This window comes from Panthera onca, chromosome C2 (assembly GCF_046562875.1).
Source record: "Panthera onca isolate mPanOnc1 chromosome C2, mPanOnc1 haplotype 2, whole genome shotgun sequence".
In the NCBI taxonomy this organism is placed as follows: domain Eukaryota; kingdom Metazoa; phylum Chordata; class Mammalia; order Carnivora; family Felidae; genus Panthera; species Panthera onca.
In genome coordinates, this window is record NC_138347.1 from 39,663,128 (window position 1) to 39,684,503 (window position 21,376).

The window sequence follows — 21,376 nt, forward strand, 5'->3', positions numbered from 1 at the left end:
TGGGGATGCAATCAATGACTTGGTTTGTATTTTTAGCCTCTGATACCTGTGATTTTTGTGAACTCAGAACTATTAATACTATTAATATGAGTCATCTGGTCTAAAAACTAAGACCAAACTTCACACACTTCCTTAAGAACTAGTGAATTCCAGAGAGGAGCTAAATGTTCCTTAGCAATTTTATTGAAATCTGTTGAATATAAACTTTATAGCAGTCTTTTAAGTCCCGTGTTATTTAAAACAGAGAGAGAGAAAGAGAGGGAGGAGGAAGAGGAGAAGGCAAAGGAAGGAAGGGAAATCCATTCCTTTAAAATATGTTCCCTAACTCTTTTCAAAAGACCATGATTATATTCCATGGGTTATAATCCAGAAGGCAGTTTGTTCTACAAATCAGAAGGCCTGACAAAAAGGACAGAAGGAAAAGTTACCAAAGCACACTCTCTCTGAATTCTATTAGGCATTCCACATGGTATGGAGCACAGAGACAGGGGAGACTTACAGAATGTGCTAAACTCTTTGTAAACATAGGGTATGAGAGATTCCAGTTCAAAGGAAGATCACCAGTTTAAGAAATGGGAGAAAAGTTCGGAGACCTCTCTCAGGCCAGTCATACCGGTTCCTGCAGGAGTGGAGAGATTACTGCAAAGTAGTTAGCTCCATAAACATATCGGCAAAGCTTAGCATTACACAGAAGAGAAAAATACTGCACAGCATTCACAAAACGTCCTCCATATTTTTATACTTGTTTCCTTGCTTTCCCTTCTTTTTTTTAGACAGGAAGAGATTCTCCAGCTCACCTGTTTCAAACCCCACACTTGGCACTAAGTCCATGGTTCCGTGAAAGGCTCCGGCCCACGCTGAGGTAGCAGTGGTGACTGTAGTCGGGTCTGTCTTTGTGATGTCACACTGGGGAGCAGGAATCCTGGCTGCACGCACTGAAGGCATCAGCAGGGGCCCATAGGACGGATCCAGGGCAGAGCCAGCAGAAGGGTGGTGGTGGTGGTGGTGGTGGTGGCGGTGGTGCATGTGGGCGTGGGGGTGGTGGTGCCGCATGTACACATCATGCATGTGGCTGTAGGATGGGCTCACCTGAGATGCCAAAGGATAGTGCCAGGACTCGGATGCGGTCGGGGGAGGGGCTGGGCCAGTCTGATGCAGGCCGTGTCCTGGCCAGGGGCTGGGGTCGGCCGCAGTAAAGGTGCCAGGGGGTGCAGTGACCTGGAAGTCAGGATGAACACCCCCCAAGCAGGGTGCAGGTGGGGGCTGGTAAGAGCTGGTCCAAAAGGAAGTCGGGAAACTATTCCGCTGGCTTGAGAGAGCTGAGCTGTCTGAGAAGACAGAAAAATTATTTACATAAGATTCAGTTCTAGGACAGACTTGCCTCTACTTGTCCAACATTTTACAGGCGGGCTAATTACCATGCACTCTTTTCTCCGCACACAGAGGTAAATTGATACCAGGTAAGCCTCTGAGCTCCCATACCAAGTCAGTCCACACGGTTCAAGGTGCTGAATGAGTGCCCCCCACCCGTTGTTTGCTTAGCTTATGCAGTCACAGCCTATGCTGAAGTTTGCAAGTATGAGATTCAAAAGCTTCATTTCCTATTGGGCAGATCGCTGCCACCAGGTCTGAGCAGAGGTCGCAGGTACATGTGTCGCAGGTAAAGAAAGCTTATGCCACAGGTGTGATTCAGGTGGTTGGAAATGATGATGTTTACCAAACTTCTTACAAATGCAAATATAATTTTCACTCGAACTGAACATTTTAAGGCTGAAAGTAATAAATGGAAGATCACACTTAATTATGCTCACCAACACTCATCTTCCTTCAAGAAGATAACAGTTGCTAATATTTAATGACAGTGACCAAAAGCCCAATCCTAGTCCAGGGGCTTTTCATGGATGATCTTATTGGAGCCTCACTCCAACCCTATGAGTTACTGTTATTATCCCCATTTTAGAGATATGGAAATTGAGGCAGGGAAGAAGCCTAAGACTTCACAGCTAGCAAGCAGGAGACTGGGCTTTGAAGACAGGTAGCCTGCCCCAGTGGCTGGCACTGTTCATAACTGTGCCACAAGAGGGCACAATTGCAACCATAACATGAACATCTAGAATTTGGTCATCGTTCTGTGGAAATCATGATTGGAGGAGATTCAAGCAGGGACAATAGATTTGAGGAAGGGTTTGGGGGGGGGGGATATAAAAAAATAGCACTTAGAGATAAATAAAGAGGGAAAACCCTCCCCAACTGTTGCCTTCAGTTAAATTTCTCCAATCAATCATCCTAACTTATTTATAGATGACCTACTATGTACCAAATAGAGAGAGGTCAGGGATGAGCAAAGAGACATCATTCTTAATCACAATCGAGCAGGGGACATATAAATAAATAAACACATGCAATGTGTGACCTGGTAGGGCTCTCATAAGGGGAAGCACAGAGAGAGGGCACAGAAGCAGCCGAAGAAAAGATCAATTGGAAAGGTGGGGAGGGCTAGCTTTGTGAAAAGGTAGGGAAGAGTGGTTTAGGCAAAAAAGTACATGAAAAAAAGACCAAAAATTGCACAGACCGGAACACACACACACACACACACACACACACACACACACAAAGTAGCATATGGGGAACAAGAATTCTGTGGGTAGAAGGTGGCAAAAAAATTAGACTAAAAAGTCAGACTGGGTCCAAGAAAGACCCAGATGGGTATGGCCTTGCAAGCTACGTAATGAATGTGGGTGCTGTCCTGAGAAGGTGCCAGTGAGCTTTGGAGGGTTTTAATCTAGGGAATGATACAGTCAGATCTGTGACTGCAAACATCCATACCTCCAGCCATAGCCTGCTCTGTACTGTGTGGTGTAAAAGAGCAAGCACCAGACAGGGAGTCTAGAGAGCTCAGCCAGAGAGCTAGCACCTAGCAATTACCTTATCTGATTTTATGACCTCACATGGATCTGTTGATCTCTCTGTGGCTCACTTTCTTCCATATGAGGTATTTGAATGAAAATGCCAAATATCTTCTGGCTCTATACTTCTATCATTCTGTGAAGTGGCCTACGATGTCTATCTATAGATGAAGATAAGGTTGCCTAGCACATTAGTCATGCATGTGTAATACTATTTCCATACAGGGTTCTAGAGAAAAGAGCCTGGCTAGATCTTTTCATTGAATGAAGAATATCCTGAGAAGTACTCTGAAATAAAAGTATTCACAACTCTGACATAGCCATGTTCTCACTTCATAAATGTCCAGGACATAATTTCCTTACCTCAGAGGAAAGCTTCTGTAACTTGAACCAACCATAGTATATGTAACTTGACGAACATAATTAGGGTATCAACATGGTGTTCAAATGTTTCCTTTCCCTAACTCCCCTAAGGACGGTGCCACTAGCATTGCAAACGTTGCTTCTCTGTCCATCAGCCCTACAGCAGGGCTATCATCATTCACCCCATCCATTCTATGGACAGACAGCTATTTGGTATCTCGCATTCAAGTCTGTCCCTACAGAATCTCCAAGGATCTCAAAGCCCTTGGGGAAATAAAACAAATAATCATATTCTCCTAACGGGAAAGGATGGAAGCACACATTGTTCTTCGAGTCTTCAAACAGTCCAGGCGAACTTTTAATTGAATGACTTTATTTTGTCACTATCACATCTATCAGAAAATAGCACTTAAAGTCAAACCTGCTGGCATCGGGGCAAATATATTTTATTTCAGAACTGTCTTCCTTTGACATATGAAGAGTGGGTGCTAATGGCCAACAAAGAAAGTTGTGTAAGCTGTGAGAAGAAAATTCAATTTGCCTTAAATGATGGCCATTTGTAGAATATTCTGTCAACACCCACAGTGCTAGCTGTCAATGTTTAAAATTAAAACCCATACAGAAAGTGTATAGAGGCTCCTTATATTATACAGTGCAGCTTTGCCACCTCAGGGTGCCACTTTTCTGCCACTTCACTGTCATAGACTCAATCTTTGGTAGCAAACCCTTCATTCTGCTCATAACTTTCATCTCCTGGTGGGGCCACAAACCCATTATGAAAATTGCTAAATCCAACCCAGAGGTGTGTGTCAGAGAAACTGAGTTTACTAATGAAAATCCCCCATTAAAATATCAAAACTATGTCATTTTCCTGGATGCTTTTCTTTTATTTCATTTGTATACATTTGGACCCAATTTTATAGATGTTTAAGCATTTTGCATATGCATGCACAAATGTGGACAATGAACAAATTCCTTACCCAAAATACTACCCTATTTATGAATTATTGTATTATAATTAGTGAGCACATTATCAATGAAAGTGGAAACTTATTTTTAAAAACATGCTCTAAACGTGCTGAACAAAGCTTTAAAATACCTCAGGGAAAAATAAAATTAGAAGCAACTTAATATTTTCCTAGTCCTGCTATGTCTCCTGAGATTAATATAAAGTTTGCAGAGATCTATGCAGCCTTTTTAAAAGACAATGTTGCATTTTACAAGTAAATTAAACAATATTGAAGAGAAAATATGTTTATGGACAAGTCTACACTTCAAAACCACTATTTGGTATCTCGTTAAAAAATAATCTTAATACAAAGAAACAGATGATATGCTTTGTTTCATGCCTGGGAATCAATGTGCTTATTTCATATGTATGTAAATTTTTTTCATTACATGACTCTTTGCCTAAGAGTACTTAATCACAGCCACATTTGTTTGATGAAAAAACATATGAAAAACTTGTGCACAAACTATTCCCATGCCATATTACTTTTCAGGTTAGTAGAGGCAATTCACAATTGTCAAATGTTAACACTCCATGGTGATGTTGGGCTTAATGTTACTCAGTATTTGGATGATGTTAACACTGACATTCTGGCACATATAAAAATCTGAATATACTTTGGTTCAATTTGCATTTGGAATTTAAAAATATCACACACACACACACACACACACACACACACACACACACACACACCTTATTTCTAAATGATAAAAATGACAAAATTGATATGCTGTCTGATACAACCCACCCAAGGCATACCCAGTAATCTCACTGTGTGAATTATACAGAAATATATCTTAAGGACACAGAAGAGTTAGCATGGAACATGAAGTTGTTCTTTCAATTTCATAATAGCCGGGATATCTTTTGTATTAACTGTAAATATTTCTGAAAAAAAAAAATCTAAGGGCAAACAACTTAAGCCAGAGAAAGTTCAACATTCAATTTCAACCTTTAACATTTCACTACTTAATTTAAAAAAAATAAAAACTATATTAAAAGGAAAATGGGACAGTAAAATGTTGTAAAACCTCTATCTTAAGTCATCTTAAAAGTCTCCAGAAAACACATTCTTAGAGTAGTGATTCAAAACATTAATGTTAAAAGGTAACATTTACCTTTTTATTAACTTCAGTGAAAAAAAAAATGCCACTCAATTCTTAACCCAAAGTGTCCTTGCTGTAATTTAATTCCCATCCTCTTATTCTGCTTCCCATGAAAACAAAGTGTTGGGTCAGAGGTGAAAGGCTACATTTTCCAATGTTTTCTGTCACTCAGGAATTAGTCATTTCCATCATGTCCAAAGATTGTCCTCTACTTTGCTCTAGAGTCGCTCAAAATGGACATTGTGGCTCTACAATGAGTTTCAAGGAGGCAGGATGATGAAGTAAGTCAGACCACACTTTCCTTCCATGTGTTTGTCCTAAACTTGCCATCAGCAATAACCTCCAGTGCCTCCTGGAGGTGGAGCCCAGCTGTCTTTTCTAGTCTCACCCAGCTTAAGAGACCCACCCTCTTTCCCATACTCCTCTTTTGTTATTTTAGGCTAGTACTCATTCTGAGAGGTCTTTCCTATGAGAATGAGTTGCTCTAAGCAACACTATGTAAATCAATTAGCAATAAATATTTACTTTGCAACAACAACAACAACAACAACAACAAAATATCAAGTTCTCACCATTCAGCATGGTTTTTAAGTTAATGACATATTTTGCTAAGCGTCAACTACTACTCGGCTTTCCTACATGACACAGACACACACACACACACACACACACACACACACACACACACTTTCTGTAATAACACTTGGGCACTGAGATCAATACACAGACATATTTGAAGCCAGTGTTTCTATTTAGATGGGGATAACAGGGCCATTAGATTCATTAGGTTTTCTCAACTGAGAAGCCCTATTAGTAAGAATGTATAACTGGGATAAGAGGTCATCAATGTGATGTTGTGTCAAATAGAGTACAAATATTTCCTATCAATTGCTTGCCTAAAAGCTGCAAAACACCTAAAGAGGACTTTCCTAACTCCATCAAGACACACACTCAAAGTATGACCATTATTCCATTATTAGCTGACACTCTATCCTTGTCTAAAGATTTACTGTGGAAATATATTCTGCAACCAAACATAACTCAGTTTTAAATTCCTTCGTAGCACTATACCACTTGTGTAGCACTGTAAAAACTTCATGCCATAAATTAGACCCGTTAATTTAGCACAGCTGGCTAGTGCTCCTGCATAAACTATCACTGCTATGGCCATCAACATTGTCAATAGTGTTGAGTAGCTACTTTGTCCAAGACACTGTGTTTTTGCCAGAAATTCAAAGAATATTTCTGGGTAAAAACCCAAGGTTGGTTTTCTATATGACAAATGAGTGGAAACCTACTTAAGGAAGAGAGAAAAGGCATCATTGTTTAGCACCTTGCATAAAGCCATGTGCCACAAATCATTCATATGCATTATCATAGAACCCTTACAATAACCCAAGGAAACATATATCAATAAACACATACTGTAATTTAAATTGAGCTCAGAGCAATGTTAACTCATTAATCCAAGATCATGTTGCCATCAGACATTGTAAGGCCCACACTGGAACCCCAAAACAAGGAGAATCCAATGACCGCATTATCCAAACCTGTGTTACTTTGGCAATTAACACAAAATTACCGGTAACTCTCTTCACTAAACATGGGAATCTCAATTTATTACACCTCTCTTAAAGATATTATTTTCTAAATCTTTATTTATATTTTTGTGGATCTCCTTTAAATCACATCCAAGTTATTTCAGTTTATTAAAAATCGACTAATTCCCAACTAAACAACTATGGAAAAGTTGTATCACAAATGGAAAGTAAAAAATACACTTGAAATCACAGAAGCTTGCAGAGACAAGATTTTAGCAATCATTTCATTCATCCCCCTTATTTTACACACAAGGAAACTATAACCAAAAATTTCATACTCAATGCTAATAAATTCTACATTGACAACTTTTTTATTTTCTAATCTGGGATAAATGGTATGAACTTGATTCATCTAATTCAGTCATAATCATTCAATTCATATTTATTCTTTATTTTCCAGGTAGAAATGCATTACGTTGAGGGAAAATTAGGTGAGAAAACTAGATACGATATACCTAGTCTTAGTGGAAGAGGAAGAGATGGAAATTAAAGTATCGGCCGCATTTGCCTGCACTACCCTGATACACTAAACTGACACACAAAGCCCTAAAAATTCTAGTCTCTGCCTGTCACTCTGCTTCTCATTCCACTCATGGCAGCACTATTGCTTCTCATCGGACACTCCAAGCTCAGTCCTTCCATAGGCCTTTTGTACCAGCTGTTCCCGCTGCCTCAAATAACTTCCCCATAGATATTCACATGATGAAGACCACTCTTATTCCCTTCAGGTCTGTACTCACATGTAACGGTCTCAGAGACAGCATCTATTGTCACCCTAAGTAAATCCACACCTAGCATTTCATTCTATACTTCGTACCTTTCTCTTTCACTAAAAAGCTCCATGAACACAGAGGCTTAGGCTCTCCTGTTCACCGATACATTTCCACTACATAGCAGTACCTTTAACATTTGCTGTGTATGTCAAGGAATGAAACAGGAGGCAGGTTTGAAGACCAAATATAAAATAATCCCAAGAAAATTGTAATAATAGTTGCTGAAACATTACCATTCTCTATCCTTTCTATATGGAAATTTGAGATCAGTCCAAAGATTTCTATTTAGTCACATGGATAATGGGAAAACACTGGATTATTATAGAGTTTTTGCATATATACTATACCTCACTTAAAACTATCCTGATTATAATACTTACTAATCACTCACATCTAACTATAATTTGGGACTCTTGTTTCTATATTCCAGATTAAATGAGTCCTAGGCTGTGTATACCACTACGTTTAAAAAAAAAAAAAAGAAAAAAAAGAAAAAAAAGTAGGCATTGTATTTAATACTCTCCAATGACAGATTATCCTGACATGATTTATTATTGAGATACAGACTATTTATGAAAGTCAGCCAATTTACTGAAGTTTTCCTGTTTTTACCTTCCACACATATTAAAAGTATTTACCACATGCTACCAAACAGGATATTGGTTGATTCCACAAACATCTTAGGCCTCCAAGAAGGACTCAGTTCTCAATTTTGTGGGAAATCTGTAACATTTACTAATCAAATAAAGCAATTATGCTTCCCGAATCATTTCTATCGAGGTCTACCATTTCTTGAATGTGCATTCCACCTTCCTCTCTACAGTCACTACGATCTTAGTGTTGTTCATATGTACTAAAAGGAAGAAAGGAGGAAGGAAGGAAGGCAAACCGGCAAATAGGTCAGGCCTGGCAATTTCATCCAGCCACGACCTCCCCTACAGTGGAGCAGAACCATTCCTCTGATGCTGACAGGAAATGACCATGTAGCACCTGCCCTCTTCCCTGCCCTCTACCACAGGTGGCCAGCCTTTCCTCACCATAGGATCACTTGGGGCACTTGTTAAGATGTGATTCCCAGAGTCTCCCTCTGAAGACTCTGATTTAATAGGTCTGAGTTAGGGGCCTGCAATCTTTGTTTTTAACAGCACTAGATTAAGGATTTTCAAACTTGAGCCTGTATTAGAATCACCAGGAGGGCTGGCTAAAACACAGTTTGTTCTGAGATTCTCGGGTGCAGCCTGAGAATCCTGCATTTCTAACAAGCTCCCATGTGATGCTCATGTTCCTGGTACAGGAAACCACACTTTGAGAATGATTTTACTAGAGGCTTCTTATAACCAGGTGAGTTCAAAAGAAACATCCATAACGCATTTCTCTACAACTAGCATTAAAATGATGCGTAATTTTCCCCTAATCTTGTCATTGGCCCAATTAGATGTCATCCAATGATCTTCTGTGAGCCAGTAATCAGTTCAAACACACCTCTGTGACCTCTACAGAGAAGGAAATAGAGAAGAGGATGCCCCATGTACTGCTTTACCTTACCAAGGCAAGAACAACAGCCTAAACCATGTAGACACAGTCAATAATGTCTGGACTGTAAACTGAAAGAGTTCATACCACAACAAAGCAGGACAGAGAAAACTATCAAGAAAACACTGAAGGCTTTTAAAGTTTGTACTCCTAGGTTAGACTCAGATTTCTGCTATGTCACCACGTAGCACCTAGTGGAATGAGCAAGAGCTAATTTCTAAAAGCTGATCCAGGCACGCCTATCATTTAGAGATCCAAATTGGGCCACTGGGGCTTAAGGAATGGTGCTTCACAGCTCCGTCCTGCCACTATAAACTCAGGCTGGTTGCATCACTACTTTCCATGAGGAATTTAAGGGGTGTGACTGCATCCTTTCCGACCCTGCATTCCACATGTGACAAAACTGATCCAGCTGTTTGTCTGAAAGAAATTCCTTGCTGTCCTTAAAAATTAAAAACCAAGTGGATATCCGTCCTCCAGGGGCAAGTCTCCAGCTGGAACCTGGTACAGGCAGTTGCGAAACAGAGACAGTGCCCTGGAGAGCATCCGCTTTTGAATTCTTACCTCGCCATAGTGGGGTTAGCCCCATCTTGCTTTTTGAAATGGCAGATTCTGGATGGAGGGTGCTGGCTTGGCCCAAAGCTCTTGAGAAGTGTTCATCCACTACTGACCCAATGTCTCCCTGGAAATAAGTGAAAAGGACACAGCGAGAGTTAAGGTACTCCATCTCGGCAGGCTGGTCTTTCTCCTCCTCCTCCTCCTCCTCCTCCTCATCCTCCTCCTCCTCTTGTTTGCTGGGAAGGGTGACTTCCAGAGAGTCCTGCATCTTGCTGTATACCGCTAACTTCTTCTGGGATGGAATAAACAAAACACGGTATCAAAGACAGTTTGTAAAAAAGCATTAACTACTTAACTTTTCACTTAAAAAAATCTAAATATTAACACATGTTTGCAAACTGATTCTTCGTCTGTTTTCCTCCATTCTTTCCCCTCCCCAAACCAGTCTTCTCCTTCCCACCCTGAAAGAAAGGTCACTTATTATCAGACAGTACATTTTCACAGTGTAAAAGACAGGTTTGTTTTTTTTTGGTTTTGTTTTATGTTTTTGTTTTTTGGTTTTGTTTTTGTTTTTTGGTAATCTAAATATATCAAAAGGAGAATGACTTTTAAAGAGTGACAGATTCCTTCCAGTTTCTGATCCATTTTTTTTTTTTATTTTAAAGTTTTAAATGTACATCAACATTATAGTTTGGGACAGAGAGGAATGGGGGCTAAGAGGGGGTGCCTGTGGGAGGAGTGGAGAAGAAAAGAGCTTTCCATAAATGAAATAAACTAAAATAAAAACAGGAATGTAGCATCTTATGAAAGGATTTGGCAGATGTGCCAAACTCATTTCTCAAAAATCAAACTAAAATGACAACATAAGTCTGTGTGAAGATCCATTTTTCATGGAACATATTTTGCAGATGTCCCACTTGCCACCATTATCATGGAGGGGGGAAAAAAAGATAATATTATGGCTTACTGAAAATAATACAATATGCTACCAATGACTGGGGTGGCTTTCAAATAAAAATGAGAAATTTTTGATGATTTTAAAATATTTTTAAAACATATGATCATAGCTATAATAATAGTTAATACATATTATGCCAGGCACTCTTATAAAACTTTGAATTTATTACATCACTTAATTTTTATAATTCTGTATCATGGTTTCTACCACTATCCATATTTTAAAGATGAAGGAACAAAGGCACAGAGAATTGAGGTAACTTGCTAAAGGTCACAAAGCATGAGAATGGTAGAGCCTGAATGCACAATAAAAACATGCAGGTATATTTATGCGTGTTGTAGAAAGGCAGGGGAGGCGTATTTGGTGTGGGGGGGAAAAATCACCAACATGATATGTTATTGTTTTCCGGTTAGTAAGTTTTGTATTTGTTAGTCCTGCTTTTCAATATTTCCAAATGTTTTCCACTGAGCACATATTATTTTTATAAGCAGCAACTTCATTGTGAATCATATATAAGAAAACACTGCTAAAGATTATAAGATTTATTACCCTAATCATTGTATACCTCTAAAATCTGATTCTTTGTTATACCATTTTTATTTCAGAAAAAAAATATATGCTGGACAATAAATGTGAGTAGAAAAAAAAATCATTCTAGAATACTCAGTAAGCACACAGTTTTGCAAATGTTATCAAAACACATAACCTAGACTCATGTTTCTAATGTAATTACTAGCTTCAAAAACCTATAGCCCCAAATTATAAATGCATCATTCAATAAATTGAACCCTTTCCCCGAGCAATGAATATGCTGTTCTTGTGTGAAGTGGGCCCTGAAATGTATATTATGAGCTGTTGGTTATTATTTAGGAGCTGTTATTTATAAATATATGTATTACTTTTTATTTAAAATCTGTGTCAATAGGGTTATCGCTGGTTGATGAATAAATAATTCATTCCTGTGAGTGAATATGCCTTGCTGATGAATAGGCGATTGTAATGACTGTGTGGTGATATTTCTTCCAATCTGTTTTGCACAGGTTTGAACATGTTTATACTTAACTTCAATAGTAAAAACACCACAGTAACAAAGGTTATGTATAAAATAAGGGGATTGAACTAAATGGCCTTGAAAGTTACTCCTGACTTTAAATTCCATTATAAAATAAACAAATATTACAATTTATTAGTCAAATCACAGTGCTATGTCTCTGTGTGCATGTGTATTTATCTGAAGTTATACCATTAAAGCATACACATACCCTCTCTGCTGAGTACTCCGGCATATTAAGAAGCACTGTTTTTATAAAGGAAAGGAGTTTAAAACTCATCTAGAGAGTGACTTCACTGTCCACTGGTGTCCATTACTATCTATGGAACTGGTTTTTTATTCCTGCCAATGTCCAGTTCAGCATCAGTGTGTAAGATTTTTCATCTAATTGTTTCATTTGTTTAAATTTACATTTATTCTTTAAGTGAAAGAGCCCTGGGTTGGGCTAATGATCCAAAGAAAGGCAGTGTTTTATTCTATCCCAAGGAGCAAATATTTCTTAGAAGAAATAAAATTAATTAGAACATTATATATATGTAAAAGATTGTCAACTGCAAATCCTGATAGAAAGGTAGAATATTATTATAATCAATAATAGCAATAATAAAATGTCTTAATTTATTAACTGATGGCAGTGGAATTTAATCTATAGATATTTAGTTTATTTAAGACTATCCAATTTTCTAAATGTTACATAATTTCATGTTATTCTTTTTTGACCAATTGTTGAATGGTTGTATACAAATGAATTAACTTGAAATTTACATATGAAAAATTTAATATGGAATGGGGAAAATGTGAACAAAATCTGCCACTGGATCAAAATACCTTTCATTAGCTTATTTTCTAAAAATCATTTCTCTGTTTATGGATGCATATATCCCCTATCATTAATATTTCATACACGTGTAACATATGTCTGTATTTACATGTGCATTTATATAAATACATACTTATATATTATTCCTCTTAATAGGCAAACACCTGTGATTTTATAAAAAATATATGTAGAGACTCTACTTAAATACAATTTTTTGGAATGAATTTAAAATACACTTTTTGTTTTTCTCTCCCAGCTCTTTAAGACAGGTTTTCTATGAAGTAGAAATAAATTTAAGTAAATAAATTAAAAAAAAAAAAAACATCAAAAACATAAAATGGAAAGGGGGCCTATGATCCAGTTCCCAATAGGCAGGACATAAATCACATCTATCATTCTCGCTTTTCAGATAAAGTTGAGTCAACTTTCACAAATATAGTGAACCAACTTAAATATTTACATTTACCACACAAACACTCTCTCTCTCTCTCTCTCTCTTTTAGCTTCACCATCAACACCACTAAATATTAAAGTAAGAATTCTAAAGTATCCAAATGACCTGAAAACTTCCTAAAATGCTAACACTGAATTTGCATACTTTTTAAATATTTATTGAGGAATGGTATAAACAGGAAAGGCTACATATCACAAATGTATAGTTCATAAACTTCATAAACTGAGCATACCAATGAAACTAACAAGAGATCAAGGACTAGAACATCATCAGGACCCAGGAGGCACTTACTTCCTTCAAGCCACTATCTCCTCAACAGCAACCACTATCCAGACTCCATCAATGTAGATTAGCCATAACTGTCTTTTGTACTTTATATAAATGAAATCATACAGCACGTACCCTTTGGTGTCTGGCCTCTTTCACCCCACATCATGTTCATGAGATTCATGCATATCGTTGCATGCAGTTTTAGACGTTCAGCCCTAGCGGATAGGGCTGATTTTAACCAATTTACACATCCAATGCCAGTTTATGAGAGTTCCTGTTGTTCCATATCCCTGTCAACACTTGGTACTGTATATCTTTTTTTTTTCTTCCAGTTTTGCTCTCCTGATAGATATCCCAATTTTCTTAAACTTTTCATTGAGGTGAAATTCACATATAAATTAACCTCTTAAATTTTTTTTTTAACGTTTATTTTTGAGAGACAGAGACAGAGCACGAGCGGGGGAGAGGCAGAGAGAGAGAGGCACAGAATCTGAAGCAGGCTCCAGGCTTTCAGCTATCAGCACAGAGCCCGATGCAAGGCTTGAACTCAAAAACTGTGAGATCATGACCTGAGCTGAAGTCGGATGCTTAACTGACTGAACCCCCCAGGCGCCCCTAAAATTAACCTTTTAAAAGTGAATGATTCTGGGGCATTTAGTACATTGAGAATTTTGTGCAGTCACCATCTCTATCTAGTCCAAAACATTTCATCACCCCAAAAGGAAATTCTGTACCTGTTAAGTATTAACTCCATATTCTTTGACTCCTCTCCATCAGTCCATGATAGCCACCAATGTGCCTTCTGTCTCTATGAGTTTATCTATTCTGGATATTTCATATAAATGAAATCATTCATATGTGACTTGTTTGCTTCTAGCTTTTTTCTCTTAGCATAATGTTTTTAAGGTTCATTCACATTGTACCAGTATTTCATTCTTTTTATAGCCAAATAATATTTCATTATATGTATATACCACGATCTGTTTATCCTTGTATCCATGGATGGACGTCTGAGTCATATCCACCTTCTGGCTATTGCAGATAGTGCTGTTACGAATATGTGTGTACATGTATTTGGTTGCATTCCTCTTTTCAGTTCTTTTAGATAGGTATATATGATAGCTGGGTCATATGATAACATGATGCTTAACTTATTAGGGAACTGCCAAACTATTTCCACAGCAGCTGAACCATTTTAGATTCCCACCAGCAATGTACTATGGGTCCAATTTGTCTACTTCTTTGGCAGAAAAATAACACTTGTTATTTTCTGGATTCTTAAAAGAATTATTATTACAGTTATAACCATCCTAGTGGGTATGAAGTGGTACCTCATTGTGGTTTTGATTTACATTTCCCTAATGACTAATGATGTTGAGCAATTTGCATACATTTAAAAAATATGAAGTGTGAACACAAAGAAAACAGGGACAGAATTTAAACAGCAATTGACTCATATGCTGACAATCACACCATCTTAATATTCTTCTCTACAGGCTCTTAAGCCTTAACTACTTTCTGGTATCTGTGCTTTGGTGACTGTAAATCAATTCTTTGCCTATTTTTAACTAAGTAAATTATTCATGTACATTTTTGCCATATTCTGTATTCACTTGGTGTTTGCTCCTTGGAACAAAACTTGCCTGGTGTCACATTCTTTCTTGAGAATAATATATAACATTCAAAACGGTAAGAATAAATCTCAAGTCATCAGAACCTAGATTTCCTGAATCAAGGTCAAAAGGCAATCTAGTTGATATTTTTCTCAAGAGGCACAATCACTTCCTAAAAATATTCAAATCTCAGAAATGTTGAGGCTTTTCTTCGGAGACCGAAGAATCAGAATCCTTAACTAAATAAAGACGTCATCAAAAGGGACTTCAACACCTACAAGCTGGTTTACTTAGAGCACATTAACTGGCTCATCTCCATTTCAGAGTCATGCCGAATTTCCCCCAGGCGAAATGACCCTCAGGTTACGTGAAACCAGGGCTAAGTGAGCAGCCACAAAGTTAAAACTAACTCACAAAAAGAGGTTAAAGCCACAGTATGAAGGAGTAGGCCCAGGCAGTGTAAGCCATACCCAACCACTTTACAGCCTGCCATAAGGCACAGCAGGAACAAACTCTCACAGGAATGTGCAGGGGAAAGGATTTGTCTGACAAGAGAGACTTCCATGTCAGGAGCCAAATACCACTAACTCCCCAAGGCTTAAGCTTACAAAATGCCAAATGATTACTGTGCATATGTGGAAACTTCTTTTCCTAAAAAAACAAAAGTATTTTAATGAATCATTGGATATTTGGAAACAGATTTTACTTTTTTTTTTTCATTCTTTTTTTTTTTTTCTTTTCTTTTTTCAATTTCTACTGGCTCTCTTCTCCAAAGGCAATGCTTCTTTTATGTTCAAAAACAAGGTTTGAGCCTATAAGAAAGGACCACGAGCCTGGAGTAAATGTTTCAAAATGTTTGCATGTCTGAAAGGGTAAAGTGCCATAAAAGCAGGTAATTGCTCCTTGATCATATTTTTCTGAATTCACTTGGCAACAGATTTTTAAAAATATCTCAGAGAGATTTGAAATTTTGGTCCTTAGCCTGTTTGGAAAAGGAGGAGGAATCAGGTTAAGGGAGGGTGGGTTAGGATAAAGAAGCTATGCCACAGACCTTTTATATATATTATTTCGCGTACCTCTCTCAAACATTCACATACAAATATTGTCCAAATAATTATTCCCAATTTACATATGCAGAAACTGATTTGCTTGGCTAGGATCATCTAACTAGTAAATGGCAGAGATAGGATTAGAACCCATTTCTGTCTGACTCCAAAGCATGTGCCAAGACCGTGGACTGAAGGAAAAGGGTCTCTATATAATTATTCTAATTGAATAAGTAAACAGAAGCCCCAGACCAGCAAGGCATCAAATGGCATCACATAATGAAGGAGAGTCAAAGTTACTTGTAGTATTAAAAAAAAAAAAAAAACTGAAATGTGGGAGCACCTGGGTGGCTCAGTCAGTTAGGATCAGACTCTTGATTTCTGCTGAGGTCATGATCTCACAGTTTGTGAGTTCAAGCCCCACGTTGGACTCTATGCTGACGGTGCGGAGCCTGCTTCAGATTCTCTCTCTCCCTCTCTGCCCCTCCCACACACACATGCACGCATTCTCTCTGTCTCTCTCAAAATAAATAAATAAACTTAAAAAATAGAAATGTATAAACATCTATCACAGTTTTGGCTACTAAAACATGCAGCACTCTTCAAAATATATGTGCATCTAGATAAAACTGAATTCTGTATCTAAAAATGTACTGTCCCCTTGGCAAATCAGATGCATAATACAATTGCCTACCATTTTTCTGGAAATCCTATTTTGAAAATGTGAGCAGAGCCTATTTTGTGAGATACAGTCACAACTCAAGATTCTGTGTTTGTTTTGTCTTGTTTTTATTTTTCTTAACAGTAGGGAGGAGCAAACCAAAAACAATATTAACTTGACCAGCTATTTTTGAACATACTTGCCTCTCAATGATTCTGGTCATTATCAAAAATCAAAACCTTCTCCTCCAAGGATGAAAATTTTCCAGTTTTGAGGATTTTCAAAAAGAAAAAAAATGTACCACATGCTTACAGAGAATTTCAAAATTTGCATTCCCAAAATACTTTAAGCAATGATCACATCTTAGAGGTATGTGTTCTCTCTCAAACTGACTACTTTGAATGAAACAAGTTTTCAGTGTGTGAATTTCTGATATGTTTTTATAAGCCTATTTACTAGACATAGGGTAGGACTTCATTTTTAAAAATGTATCTGTTATTTATCAAATTGTCAATTAACTTCTGCTTCCTCTCAGTAATTGTGCAAAGACATGGAGCCACTAGGTGAAAGTCATAGCCTATCCCTAAACTCAGGCTGCTTATAGTTAGTTGGCAGAGCATGGGAAGGGCAATGGTAAATAAAGAGAACCTCACAGTTTATCCATAAGGCTAATTGTCTAATTTCTCCAAGAAGCTAATATTTTAAAATTTTTAAATAAGAAAAGTAAGAAGGTAAGAGGCAAATTACTAATTGTTTTCTTGTGCCAATGAAGTCAAGACGGGAAGAGCACATAATAGAAAGAGAACTGGAATAGGAAGGAGGATTTGACTAAAATCAGTCCATGAATCTAGGTAAGTCACCGAGCCCTCTAGCCCTTAGCTTCCTCTTTTGAAAATGAAGAATTTTGAGACTTGATTATCTCAGAGGTCTTGTCCTATTCTGTATCCTAATAAGCAACATGCTGGAGCTCTAGACAAATTCACACTTAATTTTGTTTCTTACATTGGCCACCTCTTCTGATTTTTCAGGACGCTAGCCAAAAAAACCCTACAGACCATCGAAGACTAACTCATTTCTAGACACGGGTCATCTAGCCCAATTCCTAGGAATTAGTTTTGGTATCTCCTTTATGTAACTTCATAGTAACAAGAAAGGATGCATCCTTCCACATCCCCGCACTGCGCCGCCCCCCCCCCCCCCGCCCCCCGACCTCCACCACTCCATCCCGCAAGGACAAGTGTTTTGGCATACCAAAACCATACAGTTTTAAGAGGAAAGGACACCTGTTCACTTTAGGTCATTCTTCCTTTCTGTTCTTTCTTTTTCATCCCCTATACTAAAGCATAAGACAAGTGAAAAATAGTTCAGCTACCCCAGTTCAAACCACACTTGTAAATTACTGGCATAAATCTGGTGTCCACTGAAATATCTATAAATATGGCATATATGACTCATTTTTAGCAGCAGATGTTTGGATCTAATGGTTCAAGGCATTGTTGGGTCTTCCTAAATGAATAGTTAAAGCAGAAAATCAGCTGCTTAAAGAGGTGCTTTTTGAAAGATTCAGGGCAGAGTTTTGCCCAAAATTATTTCCTTCACTGTCTCTCCCAGAGCTTGAAATTGAAATGTTAGACTGCTTTTGTTTCTTGAATAAAAACATTTCTCTGGAGATAATACCTTAAGTTATTATCTATTACTGGATGAATTAGTTTGGGATTTTTTTTTAAAGCTAGCTGGAAACAGGGCCTATGGGAATTGGATTCAAGTTCAGTGCCCAGGTTTTAGAATGACAGACAAAAAGTATGATGTACAAGTTGGCTCTCAGATCTGCCCTAAGCATCCTGAGCATAAAATTTACAGTCTTGTTGAACATTCCCTTTGCACAGAAAGATATAAGACAGAAACATATATACTACCCAAAGGGGTCAGCTCAGCATCTTTGCCATAATAGCCCAAAGAGTGACACTGAGGATAGCAAGGTTTTACCTTGTGAACACCCTCATTTACTTTGGCATGGCTCATGTCCCTGTCATCCCCAGCTTTGTGAGATGGGGGACGTTAAGTGTTAGGTGAAGCAGGACTTCCTTGCATCTATCCAAAATACCCTTTCCTTTCCAAAGAATGTCATCTCATCCTGGCATTTGGTTTCCTGGTGAACATATCTTCACCACACGCGATTTTACGAATTCCAAGCCTTCCTTTACTATCATTATTGTAATCTCTATTCTGGTTGACTGCCAGAGACAACAGTTAAGTTTGGTTATTTTAAAGTTTAATTTTTTTTCTCTAGCTTTGAATTTTCTGGCGGAAAGTTATTGGGAGCATAAAACCATGGGGCACTTTAAGCTTCTAAGTCTCTGCAGGCAAGTTAATTTGTGTAGGGTGGAATTATAGGGACTGTTCTTTCTCAAATAAGTCCTGTATGAATTCTTATAAATCCACTTAAGTCCTTGCTTACAGTTGCAAGAAAATTGGATCCTCCACCTTAAATAAGTTGGTTGTGTATTGAAACTATTTAGGATATAATCGTATTCTTTCCTTTTAATGAATCTAAACTTATGTTGGAATAACAGTAATATATGAGGCACTTAAAGCTGACTGCTAATACCACTTCCTGAAGATTATTTTAAAATAAATAAACGTTCATTTACTAAGTGGATATTCTGCCCCATCAACAAAGGATGCAGAATGGATAGCAAAAGTCATTAGCATAATACAAATGCTTTCAAAAGGACTTTGGAATGCCTAAACTAAAAAAGTACACTACCAAGGACTTGGAAAGAATTTCAAGTTCCAAGGCCAAAGAATCTACTGCATATTAATCTTCTTTATCAAAAAGTTGATTTGGAGCAGTAAAGACAAAAATAAGCCTATTGTGCAATGGCAAAAAAAAAAAAAAAAAAAAAAAAAAAGGAATGAAAAGAAGAGCCTAGGAGACAGGGATGGCGTGGTGGAAAGATGCTACTTTGGGGAGCAGGGCATCTGGTGGTCTTAATTTTGTCACCGAACAGTTTTGAATTTTTAGCTAGGCATTTCAACCCTATTAACATACATTTTCCCATTTGCAAAAGGACGGGTTGAAGTATGGTTTTTCAGGGTGTCTTCTGACAAAAAGAATCTTTGAGGGGTTTTTATGACCTAAGCAAGGTAGCAAAGTCCAGAGAAATAGTTTGAAAAAAAAAAAAAAAAAAACTCCTCATAAACTTATAACTGAACTTCTGCCTCCTAAGAGCATTTAATTCTTTTAAGTGAAAGCATGCGTGCAGATTCCCCCAGCTGTCACCCTTGAAGAGGACGGAGTAAATATGCTCGAACTTATATGAAGCTCAAAGTGTAATTGTTAAAAACTCCTACACACAATTAAGAAAATGGCGACGACTTTTGTCTGCTTTCATCACCTTGTCTATAAACTACACATTTCTGAAAGCTTTAAGTATCTTTCTAATGTACACATCATAAATAAACGGGGTAGGGGGCAGATTTAGACAGTAACAGACTGTCTACATTTAAGATGCGACATCCACTGGGTATGAAGGGAATCTATGATTTCATATCACTTCCCTCAATTTTTCCTGACACATATTTGGAAATTTTTTGTCTTAGTTCCTACTGTCACTGTTAGAATACAAGCACATTCCTTTCTGTACATGTTCTGCAGTGTCATCATGCCTTTGGAGTATGTGCTGAGAGACTGAGTCAAGAGTTCCCTTGAGGAGATGTTAAAGAGATGGTGGGCATGAGGACCAGGGAGCTTAGCATCTCTCAGCAATTCCTGGCTGGATAAAGCACACTATGAGATTTACTAACAGCCATGCAATTTCTAGTAATTTATGTCAGGCACTACAAAATTTACTCTGCACAGATATTTACAAATTATTTTAATTCATGTAGCCTACTGTATGCCTAAGTAACATATCATAGTGCAGCCTGATGTAAATGCAGGCAACTATGTTTTTAAGACATTAACTTATTACCCACCTACAATGCATGACATGCTTGACAAAAAATCTGAACTTAAAATTTCAGGTGCATGTTTGTGCTTTTATGAGAAAAGCAGAGTATACATGCCTGTAGTATGATATCCTATTACTTCAAAACTAATTTTCAGCTACATGATCATACACTAAGAGGAAAAAATATACCTATGTATGAAATCCATCATAATAAACCGTTATGATATATTAATTTACAAGGACTTCTGAGCTACACAGTTTTGAGAAAAAATAAATTCAAAGTTACACTATTACAATCAATTACAGAAGTAATACAAAATTTAAATGCTTTCTCTTCTAACATTTTATAAATGACCATTCAACTTTCTTTATAACTCTATCACTTTTTCGGCTTTTCTTTTTTCTGCTTAACAAATCAATTTTTCAAATGCAGTAGGAGTTGTAGCCCTTATTTTTGTCTCCAAGGCAAGATGCTATTAGGGGTCACTTCCCATGTACGGAGAAAACAATCTTCATGGATAATAATGATAAAACCTTATGGAATGCAAAAACAACGAAAATATGTATTCTCGGATGACTGCATTAGGGCCAAGTCAATATTAGTCCCACTTCACCCACGCACCACATAGTCTAAAAATGCTGTCAGCCTGATAAGAATTTCCTGATTTGCTCTTTTTTCCAATAGAAAATATAGGTCA

General features: G+C 37.5%; 1 protein-coding gene across 7 annotated transcripts in view; it reads right to left on the reverse strand.

Moving 5' to 3' along the window:
* The window catches only part of VGLL3 (vestigial like family member 3), a 153,856-nt gene that overhangs the window by 31,760 nt on the left and 100,720 nt on the right, over positions 1–21,376 (reverse strand). For 5 of the 7 annotated variants that reach the window (XR_013557862.2, XR_013557861.2, XM_078452908.2 and 2 more), the window contains 2 exons: positions 9,859–10,144; positions 798–1,328 (listed from right to left, as the gene is read on the reverse strand). Coding sequence is in view for 5 of the 7 variants with exons in the window: in XM_078452908.2 (XP_078309034.1) it covers positions 798–1,328; positions 9,859–10,144 (817 nt within the window). In the remaining 2 variants the exon portion in view is untranslated. The remainder of the gene's footprint in view (positions 1–797; positions 1,329–9,858; positions 10,145–21,376) is intronic. The other 2 variants (XM_078452909.2, XM_060640245.3) reach the window with 2 other exon arrangements.